Consider the following 26,125-nt stretch of genomic DNA (forward strand, 5'->3'; position numbering starts at 1 on the left):
GAAGGGAATTGGAGGTGTGTACATCACAAATCTTCTGGAACCTTCCTAAAGGAACCATTCACTAAAGTGACAGGTCGTCCTGGAGAAGAACAGGTGTATCACAGTTGCCAAGTGACAATGGAAGACTTCGTTACCTTCCTGCTGTCCCCATCTCCAGAAACATTTGACACCTCTGCCAGACACTTAGATCCCTTGTGACGTGAGCACTAACTGTACACTTCTCTGTATAATATTCTTGGCAGCGGGGGGAAGGATTCATGGTTTAACTGAAAGCATATCAGAGGCATACTCAGGCTCTGTAATATAGTGGGCGGGGAAGGAACTGTGCGTGAGGGGGCGTTCCACGTTCTGGTCCTTGGGATGGTGGAAGCCCCCAGGAGCAGGGATCAAGGCAGTTCTTAGCGGCCAGGACTGGCCCGCGGCCAGAGGAGTGACAGTGCTCCTTTGCCATCTAGGTCGGGTTACTACCCTTCTTTTCCCCTTCTCCAAGTCACCCTGGGGAGTATAACTAACCTCTTTTCTCTGCCTGGTCAGGGGGGCTCAACGGTGCTCATGGAGTCCCCCGGACCTGGATTTTGGTCACAGCTTCTCTAAGGAGACTTCAAGCGGGAGACCGCAGACCGCCTGGGGCTGGCGCAGGCCACGCCCCCGGCCTCCAGGGATCGGGACTAGGCATAGGGCTCAAAGGGAATTAGACTCAGGACTCTTTGGTTAGGGCGGGAGACGGGAGCGGGGGGACGGGGGCGGGCCTCCCGCCCTGGCCTCCAGGTCCACAAAGGAACGCGGGCAAATTCGGCAGCATGGCGAGTCCCCGCCGGGCTCTGGGACGCAGGGGGTGGCACAGAGGGTGTGTCCCGGGCCTCGCGATCCCCAGAAACACGCGCGCGGCCACCGTGAGCACCACTCGAAGTATTTTCCTTCTTTGAACTCTAGGAACATACGTGTTTCACAATTACGGCAAAGCCTTGGGCAAGAGTTGCACGCCCAAGATGGCCAGCCGGAAGCGGACTCCGGGCGCCGATGTGGCGACGCTCCATTCGTCAGCTGGTCGCCCCCGGTAGGGTACCCAGCCGCCTCCCTGTTCTGCGCATGTGTCCACCCGCGTCAGCACGCAGGCGCAGAGCGCCGCTGCATCTATGGTCCGAAAGTGTGATAGAGCGTCCACCTGCCCTAGCTCCGGACTCTATGGTTTCTACGCGTTAAGATTGTCCGCCTATATAAGGCATGCTCAGAGGTGGGAGCGCCTCTTTCGCTTCCGCGCGGTGAGTAGTCTTGGGTTCTGGCTTGATCGGTGTCCTTGCTGTTTCTCTACCCTAGTTTGAGGCCTGTCTTCGTCTTCTCTTCCGACTTTTTCTGTTTCGTTGCAGCCACAGAAGATCCTGGTGTCGCCATGGGCCGCCGCCCCGCCCGGTGGTGAGTGCCTCATCCATGCAGTTTTCGCTGCTGGGAAAAGGGAGAACTGCATTTGGCTGTAAGCCGCCTTGGGGTTGGGGCTCCCTAGTGCGGCTTTCTTGTCCTGTGAACAGAGTCGGCCTTTCCCCCAATACCTTCCGGGTCTCTTTAGGTCTTCGTTTATTCCATTTGTGTTTACCGCTTCCCCCATTTTGTTGGAGTGGCGGTTTGACCCCAGACTGCATATGGTGCTCCAGTTTTGAGTTACAAGCGATGTCCACCTTGTATCCCGCCTTCTGTCTTGGAAACTCGCTGCCTTTTCAGGCTCGATGGCCTTGGGGCCTTTGTGTACCATCCCCGTTCCGTGACGTGCTGTGTGGTCTTGGGCGCCAAGGGCAGCCCCGGGAAAGCTGGCTCAGCCGCCTTGTGTGCCCTCCAGGGGGCGCCGGGAGCTCTTCATGTGGTTAGGAGTTGGTTTTAATGCCACGTGCCCAATGGTCTTTAGGTGGATGGCATGAGCTGTGTTAGTAAACTGGAAAAGCTTGTTTCAAAATCTTTGATTATAGGAAGTTAGAATCCAATAGGCGACCAAGGAAGGTATTTTTTTGCTTTTGTAAGCTTCTATCTTGGTTGTCCTAACTTTTGGCCACATCTTGCTTTAGCGCCAGTTTCCAGGAATGGAGACTAGGTTAGAGAGTGACTTGTCATCCTCCCCTCAGTCCCCCTTTGGTCTTAAGGAAGCAGTCAGTGTGTTTATCGTGGAGTTCTGTTTTGAGGCCCTGCAAACTTGGGTTTTTTTCCCCCCTTGCAGTTACCGGTACTGTAAGAACAAGCCATACCCAAAGTCACGCTTCTGCCGAGGTGTCCCTGGTAAGTGGGAAAACTCCCAAACTGGTTTGGCTGCACTGACTCAGTTGCTTATGGCACCACACAGACACTAACTGAGAATTATTTTCAGATGCTAAGATCCGCATCTTTGACCTGGGGCGGAAGAAGGCAAAAGTGGATGAGTTCCCACTCTGTGGCCACATGGTGTCAGATGAATATGAGCAGCTTTCCTCTGAAGGTGAGGCAGGATTCCTTGTTAATCATACCTGGTCCCCAGCCAGACTTAGAACGCCCTGCACTGGGGTTATCAGTTCATCAATCATGAGCCTCTACAAAACACCCTACCAATACTGATGTTCCTGGTAAGTGCCACCTTGTCTCACTGTGCTGCCTTCTGCCTCCCACCTAGCCCTGGAGGCTGCCCGTATCTGTGCCAACAAGTACATGGTGAAAAGCTGTGGCAAAGATGGTTTTCATATTCGAGTGCGGCTCCACCCCTTCCACGTAATCCGCATCAACAAGATGTTGTCCTGTGCTGGAGCTGACAGGTGAGCTGAGTCCTGAGTTTCAGCCTTTTCAGATGTTTTCCCATATTTTGAAGCCTCCAGGTTGGACTTGGTTTTTTTCAGCAGCCAGGGCACAGAGGTGGCCCCACAGGCTCAACTGCCCATAGCAAAGCCTGGGCATGGCCAACAAGTCCATTCAGTTGATACTTCCACCACTGCACAGATGAACAGAACCAAGTCCCAGAAACAAACAAACAAAAGGCACCATACCTCTGGGCTACAATAGAGGGGGATGCTTCTGAGGGGGGGGGTGCTCCTTTTTGAGTGTAATCACAGGTGCCTGCCAGCAGGTAGTTGAGGTGGTCATGGGTTAGAGGGCTTCCAGATAAGCCCGGTGGCACCTGCAAGGACTTTGAATCGCCCACTTTGGGGCTTTCTGTTCTCTGCAGTCAATTAAGCCGACTGTGCTCTTTTCCTCGTGGGGCCCAGTGTGCAATGGCTGCAAACAGTATTCTCCTCGGTAGTGTATGCAGCCTGTTTGCCTGTGTGGGTTGCCCTAAGGGACCTTGGAGACAGCCCTTTCTGGTGGACATTCATGTCTGGCATACTGTCCCCAACCTAGGCTCCAGACGGGTATGCGGGGTGCCTTTGGAAAGCCCCAGGGCACAGTGGCCAGGGTCCACATTGGCCAAGTCATCATGTCCATCCGCACCAAGCTGCAGAACAAGGAGCATGTGATTGAGGCCCTGCGCAGGGCCAAGTTCAAGTTCCCCGGCCGCCAGAAGGTCAGTAGCGCTGCAGCCTAGGTCTCACCTTTCCTTAGCCCAATCCTCAGTTTTTCTGATACGCTTTTTGTCTCTCTTAGATCCACATCTCAAAGAAGTGGGGATTTACCAAGTTTAATGCAGATGAATTTGAAAACATGGTGGCAGAAAAGCGGCTCATCCCAGATGGCTGTGGGGTCAAATACATCCCGAATCGTGGCCCCCTGGACAAATGGCGGGCCCTGCACTCATGAGAGCCTTGGTGCCATCCCCTCCTTCCTCACAACCACCAATAAATCCTACTTTCCTGTCCATCTGTCTGCCTCTGGATTCATAGTGGGTGGGGAGCCTCTGGGTCCCTTCTCTTCAGAACAAGGGTGATAACGAGGCTGGCCAACTAGTACTTAGAGCCAGTGAGGTGATAAACAACCAGGACTAGCAGCTTCTCAGTTACATTCTTGAAACCTGGACTCCATCTGAGGCTGTAGGTTCTAGTCTATATGGAGCATGGTGCTTAATAAAGTGCCCCACCCTGGGTATTGAGAGGGCTTGTGGCCTAATGCTGGCCCCAGGCTCCTCTTCTCCAAGGGTCCCAGACAAGAATAGGAGCATCCACTGGAAATGGGAAGAAAGGAGACCGGACATGGTCCTGGCCATATTGTCACCTTTCAGGATGTGGGGCCATCAGTAACCCCTGAGTAAACATGTTTGGGCCTGACCGCATTTCCCTGTCTTCCAGAGCTGTAAGGAAACGACCCACTGCCCTGACCCTAACCCACCACCCCTTCTAGGGCCTCATTCCCAGGCCCCTTATCAGGGCTCCTGACAAGCAGCTCTTGTGGCTGAGATGGCTGTAGGGCTTGGCAACAAGACCTTTCTGTGTAGGACCCTCCTCATCTTGGGGAACCAACTTGTGTCCCTTGGCTGCTCTGCAGGAGCAGCTCAGGCCCAGAGTGCTGGACCCTGTGGGATGGCCTGAGGCCGTGAGTCCAGGACAACTTTACTTTGAGATGCTTCTAAATCAGATAATAACTTGCACTTAAAAGGCCTTGATGTCCCAGTAGCTATCTTTACTGTACTCTGTTTTCTGGAAAATGGAGTTGGGGAGGGAGGGGTTCTGTGATACAACCTATACTGTCATTTTAACAGGTATATGGCCTATCTGGGAGCCCCTCTCCCTGGGGGACCATGTGTTCACACAATAGCTATTACAGTTACATGGTAACTGATTTCTGTAGATATTTTGTGTCCACTTGTAGCCTTGGTAAGCAGCCTCCAAGGCACTGCCTAACAGCACTGGTGGGCTTGACAGACATCAGGGCTTTTGGCAGCTAGTTGGATCTCAATGAGCTTAAACTTCCTGTAGTCTGCTAGTTTGTGTGTGTGTGTGTGTGTGTGTGTGTGTAAACCGCTTATCTCCATCCTTGTCTCTACTGGGGTCTTAATATTTATTCATATGAATCCTGTGAGGATAAAAAGGATGGCATATCTACACATGTAATATGTAATTTCTCTCCAATCTAGCACTTTGTTCTCAGTGTGTATGGGTTTTCTCGTCATACAATAAACTCTCGATCTGTTGCGATGCCTTGTTCTGAGCCCTGCCCTTCAGCCAAGACCACCTCCAGAGCCATCTTCTGGTCCCCTGCCCTGGAGCCTGCGTTTAGTCACTGCTACCTGGGGGAAGAGTGGGTGGCATGGGTCCAGCCTCAGGGCATCTGCCTTCCTCTTCCACAATCTAATGTCAGGCACAGGCCCACCCAAAGAACACAAGGCAAAGTGAAGGAAAGGCAGGAAAGGCTTGCGTTCCTTCTGATGGGGCAGGGCTGCCCTTGAAGCCCCTTAGGAGCCGCCTTGGCCCTGGGCGAGATGGGCAGCGGAGGTGGGCAGTGGGGTGGTTGAGTCCTTTTCTGTGGGGGGGAACCTTCATTTTTTTCATTTTTAATATTTTTATTTGTTTTTAACGGAGGTACGGGGGATTGAACCCAGGACTTTGTGCGGGCTAAGCATGCGCTCTCCCCTGAGCTAACCCTCCACCCGGGTTTGAATCCTGAAGGCAGCATTGCCCAGGGCTGGGCAGCAGGTACGGGTGGGTTCAGGCCACCAGGCCCAGCTGTGGGGGCAAGAGTGGCAGCAGCAGCAGCGATGGCAGCAGCACCGTGGCCAGGCTGAGGCACGGCAGCCTGTGCGCCGCCCGGTTCAGCTCCACCTCCACAGGGTAGTGGTCGCTGATGTTGAGGGCCTGAGGGGGCAGTGGGACACAGCATCAGTCTTGCAGCTGGGGGCTTCCCTGTGACCCTGTTCTGGCCTCGTCCATTACCTCCTCCTCGGTGAGCCCAAAGCTGCTGGGGAAGTGGAAGGCAGCTGCGGAGCGCAGCAGGCCCTGGCAGCGCTCCCCGTGCAGTATGATGCGGTCGTAGGCGCAGTGGGTGCTGGCCCGCACTGTCGTGTCCACCCCATCCGCAATCGCCCACTGGAAGCCTGCCTGCGTCCGGAGGACTAGGGAGTCCAGGCGCTTTTGGGTCAGTGAACCGCAGTCAGCATTGAAGTCCCCAAGCAGGATCACATCCTGGAGAGGGAAGCAGGAGTCCGGCCTGGCCACCCGGCCATCCTGTCCCCATTCCTCCCAGACAGTCTGCCCAGACGTACCTTGCTTTGCCAGTGCTGGGAGGCATCCAGAAACACGTCGTACAGGGCATTCAGCTCCATCTCCACAGCCTTCGGAGTGGTGTGCAGCGGGACCAGCACCAGGCTGGGAAGGACTGCAAGGCCCCAGGGACAGGGGGCTCCCACCTACTCCTGGCCCTTCTCTGCCCAGTCTGCTCTGGGTGACCAAACCCCCGCTAGGACCAGCCAGACCCCCCTTCCCCTCTCTCCTACCCTTGCTGGGCAAAGAGAACTGGCCAACAAAGGGCTCCCGGGCAAAGAGGTCATCCTTATCATCGTACACATAGGAATCCAGGACCTGCGTCTTGTGAGACCTAGTGGACCAAGGGACAAAAATCAGCGGCCCTGTGTCACGGACTGTGGTTTGCAAGTGCCAACACCAGAGCTGGCACTCAGGGAGGGGGCCCTCCATCAGCAGCTCCATTTCATGTGGGCACAGCCTTCCTAGCCTTTCTGTCTAGAACTTAAAAAAAATTGAGATAATTCACCTACTGTAAAATTCACCTGTTTAAAAAGCACAATTCAGTGGTGTTCAGTCCACACACAAGGTTGTGCAACCATCACCACAATCAATTTTAGAACATTCTTATCACCCTAGAAAGAAACTCACACCCATTAGCAGTCCCCATTCCCCTCCCCCTCCGCCTCTGGAGGCTCCAATCTGTTTCCTGTCTGTAGATTTGCCTATTCTGGACATTTCACATGAATGGAATCAAATAATATATAGTCTTCGGTATCTGGCTTCTTTCCCTGGGCATAGGTTTTCCAGATTCTTCCATGCTCTAGCATGACTCAGTACTTCACTCCTTCTTAGGCTGAATGATATCCCACCGTATGGAGACCACCTTTTGTTTATCCAGTCATCAGCTGATAGACACTGGATGTTTCTGCTTTGGGCCTGTCAAGAGTGGTGCTGCTGTGAGCACTCCTCTGTGGACGTGTCTCTGGTTCCCCCATCACTTAGGAGTGAACTCTATACATTACATAATTTCATCTGTATCTGGAAACAGGTCTCCTTCCACTACCGCCACCCTTGGTGTCTTGATCCTGACTCCCCCAGGCCGTCCTCCCAGGGACTTAGGGCTGTTTCTGTAAAACCGGCTCTGCCTATTCCCAGCAGCTGCAGCCGGCCACTCCCCAGGAGGGGGCCGGCCTCGCCCTGAGCCCCAGTGGCTTCCACAGCAGAGAGGCAGAGGGGCCCCACATCTGTGCGTGGAGAAGGAAGGCCTTCCGCTGTAGGGACATGTGGGCACCAAAGCCATCTGGGATAGAGAAGGAAGATCCCAGAATAAAGCCATTGAGGAGGAAAAGGGCGATGAGAAGGCGAGAGCCACCCTTGGGACAACTGTGCCATCTCACACTGGGCCAAGCGCCACGTCTGCCCTGGTCCCCACCAGTGCTTACCGGTAGATGTACACATACTTCTCCTTGTACGTGCTGCGCCCCAGCAGGGGACTGCTCAGGGAGCTGTAGGGCCCAGAGTCATCCAATCTGCTGGGAAAGGGGAAACCAGGATCAGCAGCCCTGTGGTTCTGGGGCTGGGGGCCCAGTTTATACCCACAGAGCCTTCCTCACCGATTGAGCTCTCGAAGCAGAAGGGGGATGGCACTGCCAGTCGGGTCCACCACCTCCTGGAGCACCATGATGTCACAGCGAGCCAGGATCTGCAGGACACCGGAAAGGCCAGCCCCACTCAATGCCAGCCGCCCTGGGAGAGGGGTGGTGTCCCTGGGGAACTGGCACTCTGGCTACAGCCTCAAGAGAGCACTGAGGCTAGAAAGGACCTGGGTTAAGGCTGGATGCCATCCCCACCACATTGCACCCATTTTTACAGAGGAGGAGACTGAGGCCAACAATGGGGAAGGAATGTGCTCCACACATCCACACCTGTGTCCCTTGATGTCCTCTCTTCTCTGGGGCATGCCCCTTGTCAGGCAGGGTGAGGGGCTTGGGGTCATGGTCCTTAGGGGCAAAGCTTCCCTGCAGTGATGAACCTACCAGAACTAAGGTGTCCATCACAGGCTCCCTGGCCACCTTGGGAAGCGTCAGCCGCTGGGCATTGAAGGCGCAGATGCGAAAGGCCTCAGCCCCACTGGCCAAGAGGAGGAGCAGGAGCAGTGCATGGCTGTGTCCGGACTGCTGGAACCCTCCAGAGGAATCCAGGTTGCCCTAGACTGTGGTTCCAGTCAGACTCAGTTCTAGTTCCAGAAGGACATGGTAATATGCGACAGAGAAAGTGACACTCACCATGCTGCCCAGCACCAACCTCCCAGAAAGGCCAGCATCACAGATGCCCTGCCTTTGTCCCTTGAGGACTGCTTCCAACATCAGCATGTGTGGTTCAAGCTCATTCTTTTTGATCATAGTAAATTACACACAGCATCACATTTACCGTTTTAACCATGTTTAAGTGTATTGTTTGGCAGCATGTTCATGAAGTAAATTCACACTGTTGTGCAGCCATCACCACCATCCATCCCCAGAACCCTTCATTTCCCCCAGCTGAAACTCTGTCCCCATTAAGACACGAACCCCCTCCCCCAGCCCCAGGCCCCCACCCTCCTGGCTCTCTGTCTCTAGGGACCTCATAGAAGCGGAATCATACAGTGTCTGTCTGCATCTGACCGGCTGATTTCACTGAGCATAATGTCCTTAGGGTCCATCCGTGTTGTCACAGGTGTCAGAATGTCCTTCCCTTTTCATTCTAAATAACAGCCCACTGTATGGATGGACCGCATTTTGTTTATCTGTTATTTATCCATCGATGGACACCTGGGTTGCTACCACCTTTTGGCTACTGTGAATAATGCTGCTGTGAACTCAGCTGTACAAGCAGCTCTTTGAGACCCTGCTTTCACTTCTTTTGGTTAGATACCCAGAAGTGAAACTGCTGGATCATATCATATAATAATCTTATATATTTGTTGAGGACTGCCATAGTGTTTTCCACAGTGACTGCACCATCTTACATTCCCACTAGCAGTGCACAAGGGTTCAACCTTAGCATTGATTCCAACTTTTCACCACCATTCACAACTAGGAGGACCATCTTCATTATGAAGAAAGTGATTGTACCAATATCTCTTCAAGTGCTCTCTCTCCCCACTTGGGAGATGTCTTTAGGACAAACTCCCAGCAGTATATTTGCTGGGTTCAAGGGCATATGCATCTAAAATGATCTTGAATACACCAAATCACCACACTGCTGTGCGTGATGGGGCTCCTCTCTCAAGTCCCACGACCACTGGACCTACTTGTCCATCTTACCAGCTGGAGCCCCGTCTTCCTGAGCGTCTCTCTCAGTTTGTCTTTGTCTTGGGCTCAGCCTGTGGCTGCACTCACTGTTGGTGCTGCTCTTGCTTAGAGACATAAGTCCCTCTACTTCTGTCTGCCTGGTTTTCCCTGGTACCTTGTCACCTTTCCCCTTGGGCTGACTTTCTGCCTCCGTCAGGCTCTGCATGCCTCTGTCTGGCTCGGTCTCTCTTCTCTTTTCTCCTCTTTGTCTCTGTCATCGTGTCTCTGCGTATGTCCTTCACTCTCCTGACTGGACTCCATACCCGTTTCTCCCCAGCCACCTGTTCTGTCATTCATGCTAGTTCGGGTCCCCTGCCCTGGTGCCCTATTCTGGGATGGATGTGGACATTTGGGCAGCCCTGTGCTGGGCACGGCAGGCTGGGAAGCTCTGGGGCCAGGAGGGCGGAGGGGAAGAACTAGACAGTGACTGTTCGTAGACTCAGCCCAAAGCCGGTTGTGGCTTCCAACACCAGGCCTTGCCCCAAGCCCTGGGATTCCCTTCCCCTCTCCCCCCGCCCCCAGGCTGGGGGCAACTTCCTCCTTGTCTCTGTCCAGTGGGCTCCCATACCTGTGCAGACCAGGTTGTCTCCACGCCTGCCTCTGCTGTAAGCGGATCGCGACACGCCACGGAATCGCTGCGCCTGCTTGGGCAGAGACCAGAGAGTGAAAAAGAGGAACAGGCTGTCATCCTGACCCATCCGTCCGGGCCAGGCGGGCCGCCCCACCCTTCCCAGCAGGCAGGCGCGGCCCTGGCTCCGCCCCGACGCCCGCTGGGAGGCCAGGCGCTCTGCCTGGAGACAGACGACCTGCCCGCCCACCTTCCCACCAGACCCCGCCTTCCGCGGCCTCTGGGACTGGGCACGGGTGGAGGCCCGGCGGGAGGGGAATTTGGGCAGATGACAGACCTATGAGTCAGAGTTTGCCTGTGCCAAGGGCGCGCGGCAAGGAGGAGCTGGCGCCCGAGTGCAAACCCCGTTCTGTGCTTTCCCAGGCCCAGCGGTCAGCCCCTGTTCCCGGTCGCCTCCAGGCAGTATCTGGTGGGGAAGACGCCGGAGCTGGAGCTCGAGCCAGGCATACGCAAGCCCTGCAGCGAGCCTGGGCACCCCAGAGAACAAGAGCCTTTTCTCCAGGTATTCGGGCCGGGCCTCAATGTGGCTGCACACTCCCGAGCGCTCTGGATACCCAAAGTGAGCGACCATCCGCGCTGGAACTGACCATAGTGGTGGAAGTCAAGGGCGGACTGAAGAACTGTACCCGAGAGGAGATTAGAGAGTGGGCAGCTCAGTGCCCTGTGGGGTCCTATACTGTCGCTGTTGGGACAAGTGGGGGACTCGGGCGGGGTCTGTGGGCGGGCAATGGGTCTTCACTGGATGGTTGTAGTTCGGTCTTCAGGGCAATGTCCCCGCTGGCAGGACCTACACGCTAGTGGATTGGGGGTGGTGATGAGCAGAAGGTTGGAAAAGAGTTTTTAATCAATAAAATTATGCTGGTGCAGCCATTATGGGAAATAGTATGGAGATTCCTCAAACAAACTAAAAATAGACTTATCATATGATCTAGCAATCCCACTTCTGGATATATATATCCAGAGGGAACCTTAATTCAAAAAGACACATGCACCTCAGTGTTCATAGCAGCATTATTTACAATAGCCAAAACATGGAAACAACCTAAATGTCCATCGACAGATGACTGGATAAAGACATTGTGGTGTATTTACACAATGGAATACTACTCAGCCTTAAAAAAGAATAAAATAATGCCATTTGCAGCACCATGGATGGACCTGGAGGATGTCATTCTAAGTGAAGTAAGCCAGAAAGAGAAAGAAAAATAGCATATATCATGCATATGTGGAATCTAAAAAAAGACAAACTTATTTACAAGACAGAAACAGACTTACAGACATAGAAAACAAACTTATGGCTACCAGGGAGGAGAGGTGGGAAGGTATAAATTGGGAGTTTGAGATTTGCAGATACTAACTAATATATAAAAAATAGATAAACAAAAAGTTTATACTGTATAGCACAGAGAACTATATTCAATATCTTGTAGTAACTTATAGTGAAAGAGAATATGAAAACAAATATATGTATGTTCCTATATGACTGAGGCATTGTGCTGTACATGAGAAATTGACACAACATTGTAAACTGGCTATACTTCAGTAAAAATATATTTAAAAAGTAATAAAAATAAAAATAAAATAAGCTACAAGGATGGATTGTACACCATGGGGAATATAGCCAATAGTTTATAATAACTATAAATGGAGTATAACATTAAAAATTGTGACTCACTATATGGTATACCTGTAACATATATATTGTACGTCAACTATACTTCAGTTAAAAACTATGATATTGTAAAATAAATACATACATAGTTTAAAATTCAAAAAATTTAAAAAATAAGTAAAATTATGCTTTGCTTTATTAAAAAATTTTTTTAAATAGAGGTACTGGGGATTGAACTCAGGATGTCCTGATGCTAAGCATGCGCTCCACCACGGAGCTCTACCTTCCCCTCGTATGCTTTGTTTTAAAAATAAAAAACAGACTGCTTAAGAAGTACAGGACTTTGTTTTGGAGGGAGGAACATTTTTGGAACTAGTTAGAGGTGGTGTTTGACAACACTGAGGATGTACTAAACGATATAAAACATTATAAAACATGTATAATATTTCCTATTTTATGTTCTATACTGGTATATACTACATATTACATCACACATTACATGTTACATATATACATAACATTGTAATCATATAAAATTGTATGTAGGTAACAGTGTAAAATTACGTAATGCAATATATACAATATATAACATAACATTAATGTTACATACATAATATAGATACAATATAAAATGCTATAAATATTATAAAATGGTTAATTCCATGTTACATGAAATTAATGAAAACAAAGAGGGGGAAAAACCAAAGTAAAAGTGTTCCGCCAGCTCCGAGTTGAGTGGTGTCAGGTAATCGTGCTGTGCAGCCCACGTGACCCACGAGACTTCTGGGAACGAATTAAGGAGACAAAAGCGATGCTCAGCCAGTCCACGGCCTCGAACTGAAAGTCAGCCGGAGCTGGGCGGGGCCGCGGCGGAGCCACGAGGCCCGCGGGCCCGCCCCTGCTGCCGTCAAGCATCCCGAGCGCGTTTTGCGACAGACGGCGGTGGAGCCCGGCGCCGTCGCAGGCTCGCTTTCCGGCGGGTGCGCGGGGCTCCTGGCTCCTCTCGCCATCCTCCAGTACCTCAGGGCGTCTCTGGTCTCCTAACTCCCTGGCGGCTAGTCTGTGGCAAGACAGCGGGGCCGGTCCCGGTTCTAGCCTGACCCGCGAGGTGACCTTGGTCGAGTCCCCTGTCGCGCCGAGCCGTGGCGTCCGTCTGTGGCGCATGCCTGTCAGGGACTCGGCTCCCGAGCGGTTGGCGACACAGACCTAGAGCGGCCCCACAGGCTGCCCCGGGGCAGGGGGAGCGCCGGGCCGCCGAGGGCGGTGGGGAAAGCTCGGCCGGTGGGAGATGCCCCTACACGTGAAGTGGCCGTTCCCTGCGGTACCGCCGCTCACCTGGACCCTGGCCAGCAGCGTCGTCATGGGCCTTGTGGGCACCTACAGCTGCTTCTGGACTAGTGAGTGGGCCCAAACCCGAGGCAGGGTCGGCTACGGGTCTCCATGCCCAGCCAGAATTAGGGTTGGGGGTTGTGGGCGCTGGCAGGGGCTAGCTTGGATGGGGGGAATCCTGGCTCCCGGGAGAAGGAGGCCAAGACCCCCATACTCCCCCTCTCCCTCCAGAGTTCATGAACCACCTCACTGTCCACAACAAGGAGGTGCTGTATGAGCTCATCGAGAACCGAGGCCCAGCCACGCCCCTCATCACGGTCTCCAATCACCAGTCCTGCATGGATGATCCTCATCTTTGGGGTACATGGACCAGTGTGCTGGGCACAGGGCGGCAAAGAGAGAACCTGGGACAGGGCCAAACCAAAGCAGAACAGACGCGCTTCTCACTGGGCTTTTTATATAACCGTGGGACTCCTGTTTCGCGGGGGGTTCTGCCCCAGGGATGAAAATTTGATTTGTGGTCCCTTCAGCATCCTCTTAGAGAATGTGATTTGGAGAGGGCCTCAGAAATTTGGAGGGAATGAAGAAGTGAGGAAATGGCCGCAGGACAAGGTCTGACAGCTTCTTTACTCTCATGTGTCAGGCCGGTGGAACTCTCCATACTCTAAACCGCTGAAGGTTCCACAGAGCCTTGGGAACAAATCTGAGGACCGTAGGGTGTCCTGCCAAGGAAGCTCTAGGCTAGGGGCAGGAACACCTGTGTCCTGGTTCCAGGTTTGCCCCAGGCTGGGTTTTGAACCTCCAACCATGCTCTTTGGGAGCCCAGTTCCCCACGTAGAAGTTCCTTCTCCACTGACTTCACAGGGAGTTGCATGGCACCAGTAACCCAGATGGCTGGGTACAGGGGTGCCCAGGGCTTCCCCTGCTGAACTTAGACGGTTAGACTATTGTAGAGCTCATGGGGAGCCATGTGGTCTAAACAGAGCCTTTCAGAGCTCACTCTGGCCACTGGGCAGAGAATGGCCTGTAGGGTGCCATGGGCAGATCCCAAGACACCAGGAAGGAGGCGTTAGAGCCATCCAGTAGCCTGGACTAGGGTGGTGGCCGTGACAATGGAGGAGAAGGGGTGGAAGAATAGGTAGCATCAAAATATATCAGGGAAGTAGGCAGACCAGATGTGGAGGGGATGGGAGAGAGGGAGGAGCCAGGGAGCACTTGGGGGTCCACCCCAAGGGTCTGTAAGATGCCACTTTGGGCCATAGGGAAATGGTGATGCTACTGTCTTTGTCCCTCATTCACTGAAACGATGACAGAAAAGACTCCCTTAGGTCCAAGGTAAGTTGAGGCATGAAGGTTTTCCTCTCCTTCTCTAGGGATCCTGAAACTCCGCCACATCTGGAACCTGAAGTTGATGCGTTGGTGAGGAGGAATGGTCCCCTCACAGTGGGCCCAGCAGGCCTCACCCATCTCTGCCCAGATTTGCCCTCCTCCTCCTGCTCTGCCCAGGAGGCGGCATCCAGCAGTCCAGGCAGGGCATAGGGTGGGGCCCCGCAGGCCCTCCTGTGCCTCCATCCTGCATTTCTGAGGATGCCAGGCATCACGCAGCAGGGAGGGCAGGGTGCAGGGAAGGCAGGGATGATTGGGTCTTTATCCACTCCAGGACCCCCGCGGCCGCAGACATCTGTTTCACCAAGGAGCTGCACTCCCACTTCTTCAGCTTGGGCAAGTGTGTGCCCGTGTGCCGAGGTGCGCTGCTCTTCTGGGAGGGGCCGGTGGGCCAGTGGGTACAGGGAGGTGCTTCTGGGAGCTGCTCTGGCCTCCCTTGGGGCAGGGAGACTGGTGGCCAGTGCCTCTGGCTTGGCAGCACTGGGAATAGAGGGACCCAAGTGGGACAGGCAGCCTGGGAGCAAGGGGAGCTGGGGCTGTTGCCTCACCAGCTCCATTGTGTGGCAGGAGAGGTGGCACTCACTACTCTGGGTGATGCCTTCTTGGAGAGCACTCAGTTCTCTGCGAGTGCCCAAGGAGTGTGAGACCCTGGGGCTCTGGCGTTAGAAGTCAAGCAGGCATTACCCACAGTTCCTTTCCTGGAGGATGTTGCTAAGAGACTTACTGATGGCAGTGTGATGTCATTGGTCTGTGATGGCGGTGGCATGTGCTGGCAGCTGCAGGGCTGGGGAGAACAAACACGCTTGTGGGGCAAGGGGTGAAGTCAAGTGACTACTCAGCCTGTCTCGAGAGCCTCAGGAGGTAGGGGCTGTTTTGATCCCCATTCTCCAGGTAAGGGGGCTCAGAGGGATTAAGACGCTGGCCCAAGGTCACAGGGCAAGGGGTAGCAAAGCCAGGATTCAAAGCCAGGTTGCTTTTTCCTGTGTGGAAGTAGGATTTTTCCAGACAGAGTATGAAAGTAGAGGTGCCCTAGACATGGAAAGCACATAGCAGGCACTGGAGAGGTAAGTGATAAAGGTAGAAAATGTGAGTTGCAGGCTGAATTTGAAGGTTCTGGAATACTCATCTTAAGAATTTGGGGCTCTCCTTTCTTGTCAGGGTAGTGACATGCTTTCTTGTCTGTGATTCAGAGAGAGAGCACCCTGGCTGCAGCTTGGCTGACTGACAGGAGCAGGGCGGAGTGGAGGCAGGGAGCCTGGTTAGGGACTATCGCTGGGCCTCCGGGGCCCAGAGAGGGGAGAGCCAGAGAGGGGGACTGGTTTAAGATGTGCTCTGGAGGCAGAGTTGACAGGACTTGGTGACAGATTGGGTGTAGGAGGGGGCGAGGAAAAGTAAACTTAAAGATGACACTAGGTGACATCTGGGGACAGTGAGCCACTGGGAGGATGGGACTAGGGGAAAGCAGTATGGGGGATGCAAGGGGAGGTGAATCTCATTTTGCACGCACTTCATCTGAGGAGTGGAGCAGGCCTAGAGACAGTGGGCTGCGCAGTTCTGGAACTCAAAAGAATGGTTGAGAACAAAGCTACTGGGGACTCAACGAAAAATGAAGTGACAGGCATAGAAGGAGATTGTAGAGGGGGAGAGTGGGCAGAGAGCAGGGGCCCAGGGCAGCACCTCAGAGCACAGGACCAACAAACCACCAAGGCAGCAGAGAGCTGTGGCCCGAGAAGAAGGAAGCAAAGCAGGCCTTTTGGAACTGTGGAAGCCTCCAGCGACCAGGGAGAAGCCATTTCCTTGGACTGACGGCCTTTGGGGTGGGGTGGCCACACCTCCCAGAGGTTCCCTTGTGAGGAAGAAGAAAGAAGAGGAAGTAAGGGTATTAGATGGTCAAGGGAAGGTTTCTTATTTCTGGTAGGTGGAGGTAAAACTGGGTTCTGGTCGTCATGGGTTTTGTCCAGCAAAAGTCCCACTGCGGAAGAACGAGATTACTCAAGACTTTACCATGTCAAGAGAGTGAGAGGGAGCCGGAGACTGATTCCCTGAGCTCCTCCAAAGCTCTTGTATTTATTGAGAATAGTCAAAGAATCAGAGTGAAATATGTCATAGGACTGAGTAAGGGGCATGGTGTACGTGCAGGGATGCTGGTCAGCAGTTTCAGTTCGGGAAAAACAGAAACATTATAATCTTAATTTATACTTAGAGAGAAGGTTACAATATCGATAGTACAAATGGTTATTTTAAACCTCAATCATGAGCAAGGTTACAGTGTTCCAAATAACTGATAATGAAAACCCAGAGCACCGCGGAGTCTCCATACTATGGTCAGAAATCGTCTAAGCACGTGAAGCAGCCCCGCTGTCCCCAGCTGAGGGCTCAGCCACAGTCTTCTGTGAGCAGAAGTGGCCTGCACTATCCACCTGTGCCTGGTAAGTGAAGCACGTCCTGCCGGTTAGGGCGAGGGACGAGCTATGGTTTTCCATAAGCACAAGCAGCCCTGAGTCTATGACCTCGAACTAAGCAAAGCGAGCAAAGCATGTCTGTGCCTTTCATGGCGAGGAGACAGTTTGTGGCAGATTCCTGCTGGCACGGCAGCTTCATGGCAGCTGAGCGAAGTTCCACAGAGAAGGTGTTAGAAGGTGGTGGCTGGTACTGAGAGTTCAGTCTTTTATGCTTTTGGACATTTTTCTTTGGAGGAGCAGTATAATGACAAATATAGAAAGCATGGGTTTTGATTATACATTTCTTACACCCTTATATAAAGGTGAGAATACATAAAGGTGAGAATATGATCTGGCAAAAGCAATTATTTCAGTGTCAAACTTTGTTAACCCAAGTTTGTCTCCCACATAAAACATGGTAAAATCCAAAACAAAACCTCAAATAATTAACAAGAGTTTTAATGAAAAGCTGCAGTGCCAGCCCGTCCAGCCCCTCAGACCTCCTTACTCCACAGAGACGGCTGCCGGGAACACTTCGCTTCCCGCTGCTTTTGGGGGCTACTTCATTTCTCTAAAACACAAGCAGAGGCTCCAGCATGCTGGCTAGTGAAAGCCGTTGTGTGTTGTGCTCTGCTCTGAGAAGTGCAACTCTGCTCTTGTGCCCCTGTCCCTGAGTCTCAGTTCCTCCTTTCTGCAACCTCAGAGGCCTTCCATGTCCACATCTAGTCTCATTCTTTCTGACCTGCATCTAAGTTTTATTGTACAATAAAAACAGAAAGCAAAATCTTCATCCTCAGCGCCTTCCAGTGAAAGAAAGTGGACAGGGACAAGCTGTTTCTCAAATGCTTGTGTTGTGCAGCAAAGATCTCACAGCTAGTGTTGAAGCAAAGGAAGTACCTGGTGCACTTTGCTCCTGTGTTCCAAAAGCCTCCCTTTTCCCCCCAGGCACAGGCCTTGTGATATGACATGAAGTATCAAAGTGATTGCGTACTAGCTAAGCAGCAGAGCGAAAATAGCATTTGCAAAAGCTGAGCACCGTGAGGTGCTGCTGTCAGCGCACAGCTGTAGTAGTTTTAAATTTCGGTTTCAAGCTGGATGACTCAGGTGCAGCAGTGGGTTTTTGTAGAGAAGGAGCCTGCACCTCTGAAACTCACCCCTATGAGGTAATGTGATCCCAAGTAGGGGACCCTGTGCTCTCCCTCACAATGCCCTAAGAAACTGTCGTGGGTGGTGACTCCCCAGTGCCAGCCTCTGACAGAGTTGCTGGGCCAGGTTCCCATTTGGGTTGGGTTGAGAATCCTGAACACATATCTAACACCTTCCAAAAAGACTTGGCCTTGCAGAGAATAGGTTGAAAGTCCATTTCTTAGTGCCTTGGCCCAAGATAGTCCCAATGTCTGCCTGTCTGTCCATCTGTCTCTCTCCCTCTTTGTGGTATGGCTGTCTACTCCTTACCTGATAAGGATATTTACCCTCCTTCTTCAGCCCCCTCTTCTCTGTCTCTGCCCACTATTCAGACAAGGTTGATGAGATTCTTACTGCGTGTGGGCACAGGTTGTCCCCACGTGACTTCAAGTTGCAAGCCAGCATGCAGCATTAGGCATTGGTGTCTGTGTTGTTGCTGACTTCTAGGCCACCTGGGTCATGTCATGGTCTCAGGGCATTTCCAAGGCGAGTGTTGCTAGCACTGGGGGCAGCTCGACCCCACTTTTTTCAAGACTAGCAAGTTTGAGTTTTCCCAACTCTCAATGACACTTTGTGTTCCAGCAAATGTTCTCCCTTTCCCAAGAGGCCTCACAAAGGGAGAGTCTGGTTTTCAGGGGGAGCCCTGCAAGGAAGGGGTCAGCAGGAGAGAGGGCCAGCAGAGGCTGCGGGCTTAGGCAGGGCTGGGAGGCCTGTGAGGAGCAGCTGTGGGAACTGGCCCGGCAGAGACACCAGGGGGAGGGTTGGTGTTCCAATCTGGGGTCCAAGCGAGGCTGGAAGTCATGAGTGGATTTGGTTTGCTCCTGCAGCTCCCTCTGGGCCAGAGGCGGCAGATGGTAGGCTCACCCCAGGGGTGGCTCATCTCATGGCTCCAAGAGCCCAGGTGGGGAGGCAGGGAGCACAGTGAGTTGACCTGGGGGTCTGTGAAGGGACATGCTGCAGCTGTATGACTGCGGCTGAAGTCGCTCAGTGGGTGAGGCTGTGGTGGGACCAGCAGGTGAAAGGCAGGGTCATAGGTCGGTAGAGGAATGGCCACGTTCAGAACTTCAGTGGGAGACAATTTGAGATGATGATGCTTCCTTGCACGGAACAGGCACTTAGAGGTTTAGAGGATATTACTGAATGAAGGATGGCAAGGGCCATGGTGTGGCCTGGCAGTAGCCAGTGTTCCCGTGGATGCCCCCGATCTGCTGCTTCATTCCTCGGGATTGAGAAGGAGTGGCCTTGGGAAAATGGGGACTGACAGGGAGAGGCCTTTTTCTCGGCAGGGGATGGCGTCTACCAGAGGGGAATGGATTTCATTTTGGAGAAGCTCAACCACGGGGACTGGGTGCACATCTTCCCAGAAGGTCAGTGGGGCTGGCAGGGTCGCAACTGTTTGAAAAAAACAAACAAACATGGGTGGCACTGCCCCTTGCCCCTGCCTGGTGGCACCCAAAGCCCCACTTCTGTCCTCTGTCCGCTCTGAACAGGGAAAGTGAACATGAGCTCCGAGTTCCTGCGCTTCAAGTGGGGTAAGAGCTGCCGGCCCTCTCTGGCTGGGCAGCCTGTGGCAGACGGGGCAGCTGGGGGTGCTGGTACTAACAGGAAGGGGGCAGGTGCCGAGACAAGAGCTCGCCTTACACAGGGGCTGGCCCGGGGGGCTGGTTTTAACTGAGGGAGGGCAGCAGTGGCCCTGGTCGTAGCCGGCACTGAAACTCCACTTGCGCCAACGTTTCTGCCTCTCCCTGGGGCAGGAATTGGACGCCTGATTGCTGAATGTCATCTCAACCCTGTCATCCTGCCACTGTGGCATGTTGGTGAGCCTCCCTTTAGGGCCGGGGAGAGGGGCGAGACAGGGGCCTCGCTTGGTGGTGGTCGTGGGGTGGGGGGGTCCACCGGATGGCAGGGAGAGGGTGCCTAGGCCGCCTTGCTCCACCCTCCACCCGCTCCCTGGCCTTCTATCTGCTGTGCTGCAGGGATGAATGACGTCCTTCCTAACAGCCCGCCCTACTTCCCCCGCTTCGGACAGGTGGGTAGGGGCTGCGACCTTGTCTGTCTGTCTGTCTGCCGTCTGCCCTGGGCCTCCCACTCAACACTGCTGAGGCCAGATTCAGGGGAACTGAGTGGGACATAGAGAGGGACTTCCTGGCACCAAGGCCAGGAGAAGGAGAGTGAAGGAAGTAAGGTCTGGGGTGGGGACAGGATGACTAGAGCATGGACCCCAGGACTGGGATGGCCTGTGGACGTCCCTGCACCCGACCGCCTCATCATGAAGAGGGAGCCTAGACCCGATGGAGTACTCAGCAAGTTAGGGACAGGATTCGGCTTCTGGCTCCTTGGGGCCCTGGGGCCATGGGCAACCCCCTGTTCCTGTCACCCATTGGCGGCTGGCCTCCCCACAGAAAATCACCGTGCTGATCGGGAAGCCCTTCAGTGCCCTGCCTGTGCTGGAGCGGCTCCGGGCAGAGAACAAGTCAGCTGTGAGTTCCTCCCCCAGGCAGTTTTGTAGCTGTCCTAGCCCTTCCAGTGCGCTTGGCCTCTGGGGGACCCCAGGCAGGCTCCCTGAGGGCTGCAGACCAGCCGCTGTCCTTCCCCTCAGGTGGAGATGCGCAAAGCCCTGACTGACTTCATTCAGGAGGAATTCCAGCGCCTTAAGACCCAGGCAGAGCAGCTCCACAACCACCTGCAGCCTGGAAGATAGGCGGCACCCCACCCAGACCCTGCCCTAGCTTCCTCTGGGACTGGGGAAGGGTGGGGAGGCGGGCGTGGGGGGGAAGAGGCACTCTAAGACCCAAGCCCCAGCTGCTGGGCTCTCAGTACTGTCTTTGGCTTCTCGTGCCGCCCAGAGCTGGGCTGGGGGATGGACTGATGCTTTGAGCTCAGATACGGTTTTTCAGACAGATTTTTCCAGCATCCTCAATGGGTGCTGTCTCCTAGTTGGTGAGCGTTCCAGCTCCTCTGCGGTTCTCCAGTTGAAGGAGGTCTCTGATGCTCCTCCCACCTGGCCAGGCAGGGAGGGGGAAATTTCAGCAGGGGCTTCCTTCCTTCTTGCCTTCAAGGTGTTCTCTCTCAGGGTTGGTGCCTGGAGGGAGGTTAGTTGAAGGGGCGGGTGGCCAGGCCAGAGCTTCAAGGGGCCCACCAGGCCCGTGGCCTGGCCCCCCGCCTGCTCTGATCCAGGAGCTGCTCACCATTTGCTCAGGGATGGCCATCAGCCATGTCTTCCTTCCGCCCAGGCTCCCTCACAGGCATGGGAGCTGCAGGCAGAAGAGCAGCCCTTTTCCTGAAGTGTAGCCCAGCCAAACGGAGCCTGCGGCAAGGGCCAGAGACCTGGCCATTTGCCCCTGTGCTGGGGCCCACCAACTTCTCCATCCTTCCCACCTCCCTGGCATGACTTGAATCCCTGGGGGCCTAGGTTTTCATGTTTTATAAACAATAAAGCATCTGTGTTGTGCTCTTTGACCTCTGGCCTCTCTATAGGGGTGCGGATGGGATGTGACCCACTGGACAGGAAGGCTGGGCCCTTAGAACTCTGGGTGCATCAGGAGCACTTGATAGGGGAGGGTGTAGCTCTGTGGTGGAGCATATCCCTAGTGTGCATGAGGTCCTGGGTTCAATCCCCAGTACCTCCTCTAAAATAATAAATAAATAAATAAACCTAATTACCTCCCCCCACAAAAAAAAAGTAGAAAGAAAGAAAAGATGGAATCACAAAGATGATTAGGACTGCAACTGCATGTGAATCTAGAATTATTTCAAAATAAAGGTTTTTTAAAATGACCAGAAGGGAGAAAAATCACTTGGGGGAAAAAAAAGAAACCCTTGTAAATAAATACAGGAAAAAAACAGACTTTGCCAGTTAGCATTTATTGGTCCAAATGTAACATCCCTTTTTATGTATATATCCATTTGGACAAACATCAACTCTGTTTCATGGAGAGTTCTGATTTTATACCCTAAATAAATGTTCCATTTTTCCATGTTCTTGTATTTTTACAACCTTCTCTCCATAAATATTATATAAATATTGCCTGATAGGTTTTAAAACTTCACATAAATGACATTTATAAAGTGTATAAAGGCAATTTGGTATTTTTTTAACATTTTTTATTGATTTATAATCATTTTACAATGTTGTGTCAAATTCCAGTGTTCAGCACAATTTTTCAGTCATACATGGACATATACACACTCATTGTCACATTTTTTTCTCTGTTAGTTACCATAATGTTTTGTGTAAATTTCCCTGTGCTATACAGTATAATCTTGTTTATCTATTCTACAATTTTGAAATCCCAGTCTATCCCTTCCCACCCTCCGCCCCCCTGGCAACCACAAGTCTATTCTCTGTCTATAAGTCTATTTCTGTCCTGTATTTACACTTTGTTTTTGTTTGTTTGTTTTTTGTTTTTTTTTTTTTTAGATTCCACATATGAGCGATCTCATACGGTATTTTTCTTTCTCTTTCTGGCTTACTTCGCTTAGAATGACATTCTCCAGGAGCATCCATGTTGCTGCAAATGGCATTATGTTGTTGGGTTTTATGGCTGAGTAGTATTCCATTGTATAAATATACCACATCTTCTTTATGCAGTCACCTGTTGATGGACATTTAGGCTTTTTCCATGTTTTGGCTACTGTAAATAGTGCTGCTATGAACATTGGGGTGCAGGTGTCATCCTGAAGTAGGGTTCCTTCTGGATACAAGCCCAGGTGGTATTTTTTAATATAGACTATTTTAGAGAAGTTTTAGGTTTGCAGCAAAATGTGGCTTATCCTGGGTTTGCAAAATCTACAAATGCCATTCACCATATTAACTGATTAAAGGAGAAAACCTATACAATTATTTCAATACATGCAGAAGAAGCCTCTGAGAAAATATTCATAATTTTAAAAATTCTGAGCAAAGTATGAATAGAGGGGAACTTTCTTAGTCTGATAGAGTCTATCCACACACAAAAAAACCTTTGTTAATCTGAAGGAGACTACAAAAAACCTGGAGTAATTACTATTTTTGATGTTAAAGCTTTGGAAACATTCTGTTCAAAATCTGGAACAAAATGAGGATGTCGACTATCACTGTTGTACTAGTGGTACTAGAGCAGTAAAACAAGGAAAGGAAATCAAAGTCACAATAATTGTAAAGAAAGAAAACCGGCATTATTTGCTGCTGAGAGGACTGTCTACATAAAAAACCCAAAAGAATTTACAGACACATTTTTGGAAACAAGGGTTTAGAAAGTTTTCTAGCTACAAGATCAATATGTGCAAAAAATCAACTGCATTTCTATACATACACCAGCAACAGAAAGTTAGAAAATATAATTTTAAACAAGACACCATTTACAAAAGTTACAAGATACCTAGGAATCAATCTAACAAAAGATGTGAAAGACCTATATTAGGAAAATCGTAACACTTTATTAAAAGACATTAAGGAATACCTAAGTAAATGGAGAGTGATCCCATGCTCATTAATAGGAAGACTTGATACAATAAGTCAGTTCTCCACAATTTACAGATTAATGTAATTCCAGTCAAAAGCTAACCAGGGTTCAAATATTCAGATATTTACACACGCATGTTTATAGCAGCATTACTTACAATAGCCGAAAGGTGGAAACAACTCAAGTGTCCACCAACAGATGAATGGAGAAAGGAATGGTCACATGATGGAATGTTATTTACCACAAAAAGAAATTCTGACACATGCTACAACATGCATGAACCTTGAAACTATTATGCTAAGTGAAATGTGCCAAACACAAAAGGCCACATGTCGTATGATTCCATTTGTATGAAGTCCCTAGAGCAGTCAAATTCATAGAGACAGAATAGAATGGTGGGTGCCAGGGGCTAGGGGAGGAGGGAATGGGGAGTTAGTGTTTATTGCGGACAGTTTTAGTTTAAGATGATGACAGTGTTCTACCAATGGATGGTGGTGATGGTTGCACAACAATGTGAATGTGCTTAATGCCATGCAACTGTACACTTAAAAATAGTTAAAACGGTAAATTTTAATATTATGAATATTTACAATTTTTAAAAATAAAAATTGCTAAAATGATAAATTTTATGTTATTTATATCTTACCACTACTTTAAATAATCTAATCAGGTTTGAAATGATCTGATCAATCTAACAAATTAATTCTACAATTTATATGGGGGAATGGGTATAGCTCAGTGGTAGAGCGCATGCTTAGCATGCATGAGGTCCTGGGTTCAATTCCCAGTACCTCCATTAAAATAAATAAACAAATAAACCGAATTATTCCCCCCTGGGAAAATCTGTTTAAAAACCAGTAAGATAAAATTTACATGGAAGCACAATAGCCCAAGAACAGCCTCTTGAAAATGAAGAATAAGGTGGGAAGATTTGCCTTACTGGGTATCAAGGTTTATTATGAAGCTACAGTAATTCAGACAGTGTGGTACTGGATACACAAATTGACTAGGAGAATGAAATAGTGAGCCCCCCAAATGACCCACAGTTACATGGACACTTACTATACAAGAAAATTGGTATTTCAAGACAGTGAGTAAAGGATATTCATCTTAAATGGTACTGGGACAATTGCAGGTCCCTATGGAAAAGAAAAAAAGAAACTTGACCAAATGATGTGACTGACAAGGGGTTAATTTCTAAAATATACAAACAGCTCATACAGCTCAATATAAAAAAAAAACAAACAATCCTATCAAAAAATGGTCAGAAGACCTAAACAGACATTTTCCCAAAGAAGACATCCAGATGGCCAACAGGCATATGAAAAATGCTCAACATCGCTAATTATTAGAGAAATGCAAATCAAAACCACAATGAGGTATCCCCTCTTATCAGTCAGAATGGCCATCATTAAAAAGAGTACAAGTAATGAATGTTGGAGATGGTGTGGAGAAAAGGGAACCCTGCTACACTGCTGGTGGGAATGTAAACTGGTGCAGCCTGTGGAAAACAGTATGGAGGTTCCTCAAAAACCTAAAAATAGTTACTATATGATTCAGCAATCCTACTCCCAGGCATATATCTGGAGAAAACTCTAATTTGAAAAGATACATGCACCCCAATGTTCATAGCAGCACTATTTACAACAGGCAAGTCATGGAAGCAACCTAAACATCCACCGATAGATGAGTGGATAAGGAAGATGTGATACGTGTGTGTGTGTGTGTGTGTGTGTGTCTATATATATATATATATATATATATATAGACACACACACATACGATGAATATTACTCAGCCATAAAAAATAATGAAATAATGCCATTTGTAGCAACGTGGATGGACCTAGAGATTATCATACTGAGTGAAATAAGTCAGACAGAGAAAAACAAATGTCATATGATATCACTTACATGTGGTATCTAAAAAAATGATACAAAGGAACTTATTTACAAAATAGAAATAAACTCACAGACATAGAAAATAAACTTATGGTTACCAAAGGGGAAGGGGGGAGGGATAAATTAGGAGTTTGGGATTAACAGATACACACCACTATATATAGAATAGATAAACAACAAGAACCTACTGTATAGTACAGGGATCTCTATATTCAATGTCTTGTAATAATCTATAATGTAAAAGAACCTGAAAAAGATTTTATATATATATATATATATATATAGAGAGAGAGAGAGAGAGAGAGAGAGAGAGAGAGAGAGAGAGGGAGGGAGAGAGAGGGAGGGAGGGAGAGGGAGGGAGGGGGAGAGAGAGAGAGAGAGAAAGGAGTGTCACTTTGCCTGAAACTAACAGAACATTGTAAATCAACTATACTTCAATAGAAAAAAAAGAAACTTGACTCCTACCTCACACCATACATAAAAGGGAAAAACAAGACAACTTCTAGAAGATAATGTAGGAGAATATCTCCATAATCTTGGGGCAGGGAAAAGCTTCTTAAACAGGACACACACAAAAACACTAACCATCAAGAAAATGCTACATTTTACTACATTAAAATTAAGACGTTCTATTCATCAGAAGACATCATTAAGAGAGGGAAAAGGGAAGCTACAGACTGGAAGAGATTTGTAATATAACCAACACAGAGCTCATATTCAGAATAAATAAAGAACTCCTAGAAATTAA

At 50.4% G+C, this 26,125-nt stretch overlaps 3 protein-coding genes and 1 non-coding gene across 7 annotated transcripts; 3 read left to right on the forward strand and 1 right to left on the reverse strand.

The window, feature by feature from the left end:
* Window positions 1–1,092: 1,092 nt before the first annotated feature.
* Window positions 1,093–3,802, forward strand: RPL10 (ribosomal protein L10). Its single transcript, XM_031671447.2, has 6 exons — window positions 1,093–1,413; window positions 2,204–2,262; window positions 2,351–2,458; window positions 2,630–2,768; window positions 3,349–3,511; window positions 3,592–3,802. The coding sequence occupies exons 1-6, from the start codon at window positions 1,391–1,393 to the stop codon at window positions 3,742–3,744; spliced, it is 645 nt and encodes a 214-aa protein (XP_031527307.1). The 5' UTR covers window positions 1,093–1,390; the 3' UTR covers window positions 3,745–3,802.
* Window positions 3,170–3,304, forward strand: LOC116277324 (small nucleolar RNA SNORA70). The gene has a single exon (XR_004186801.1). It is a non-coding gene; the product is annotated as a small nucleolar RNA SNORA70 (small nucleolar RNA).
* Window positions 3,803–5,420: 1,618 nt separating the features above from the next.
* On the reverse strand, window positions 5,421–10,211 carry DNASE1L1 (deoxyribonuclease 1 like 1). 3 transcript variants are annotated; one of them, XM_072956796.1, is made up of 8 exons: window positions 10,020–10,211; window positions 8,156–8,331; window positions 7,733–7,821; window positions 7,562–7,651; window positions 6,371–6,471; window positions 6,140–6,252; window positions 5,811–6,059; window positions 5,421–5,732 (listed from the first exon to the last, which is right to left on the reverse strand). In XM_072956796.1, the coding sequence occupies exons 2-8, from the start codon at window positions 8,171–8,173 to the stop codon at window positions 5,586–5,588; spliced, it is 807 nt and encodes a 268-aa protein (XP_072812897.1). In that variant the 5' UTR covers window positions 8,174–8,331; window positions 10,020–10,211; the 3' UTR covers window positions 5,421–5,585. The 3 variants fall into 3 exon arrangements, with proteins under 3 accessions (XP_072812897.1, XP_006219609.1, XP_072812896.1); XM_006219547.4 differs by having other exon boundaries at window positions 7,562–7,648; window positions 8,156–8,355; XM_072956795.1 differs by having other exon boundaries at window positions 8,156–8,355.
* A 2,409-nt stretch (window positions 10,212–12,620) lies between these two features.
* On the forward strand, window positions 12,621–21,491 carry TAFAZZIN (tafazzin, phospholipid-lysophospholipid transacylase). Of its 2 annotated transcripts, XM_006219548.4 has the most exons (10): window positions 12,621–13,088; window positions 13,252–13,380; window positions 14,394–14,439; window positions 14,681–14,766; window positions 19,319–19,399; window positions 19,523–19,564; window positions 19,787–19,849; window positions 20,009–20,061; window positions 20,435–20,512; window positions 20,632–21,491. In XM_006219548.4, the coding sequence occupies exons 1-10, from the start codon at window positions 12,980–12,982 to the stop codon at window positions 20,731–20,733; spliced, it is 789 nt and encodes a 262-aa protein (XP_006219610.1). In that variant the 5' UTR covers window positions 12,621–12,979; the 3' UTR covers window positions 20,734–21,491. The 2 variants fall into 2 exon arrangements, with proteins under 2 accessions (XP_006219610.1, XP_031527310.1); XM_031671450.2 differs by lacking the exon at window positions 20,009–20,061.
* The last annotated feature ends 4,634 nt before the right edge of the window (window positions 21,492–26,125 follow it).

The sequence above is a fragment of the Vicugna pacos genome, chromosome X (genome assembly GCF_048564905.1).
Source record: "Vicugna pacos chromosome X, VicPac4, whole genome shotgun sequence".
NCBI classification, from domain to species: domain Eukaryota; kingdom Metazoa; phylum Chordata; class Mammalia; order Artiodactyla; family Camelidae; genus Vicugna; species Vicugna pacos.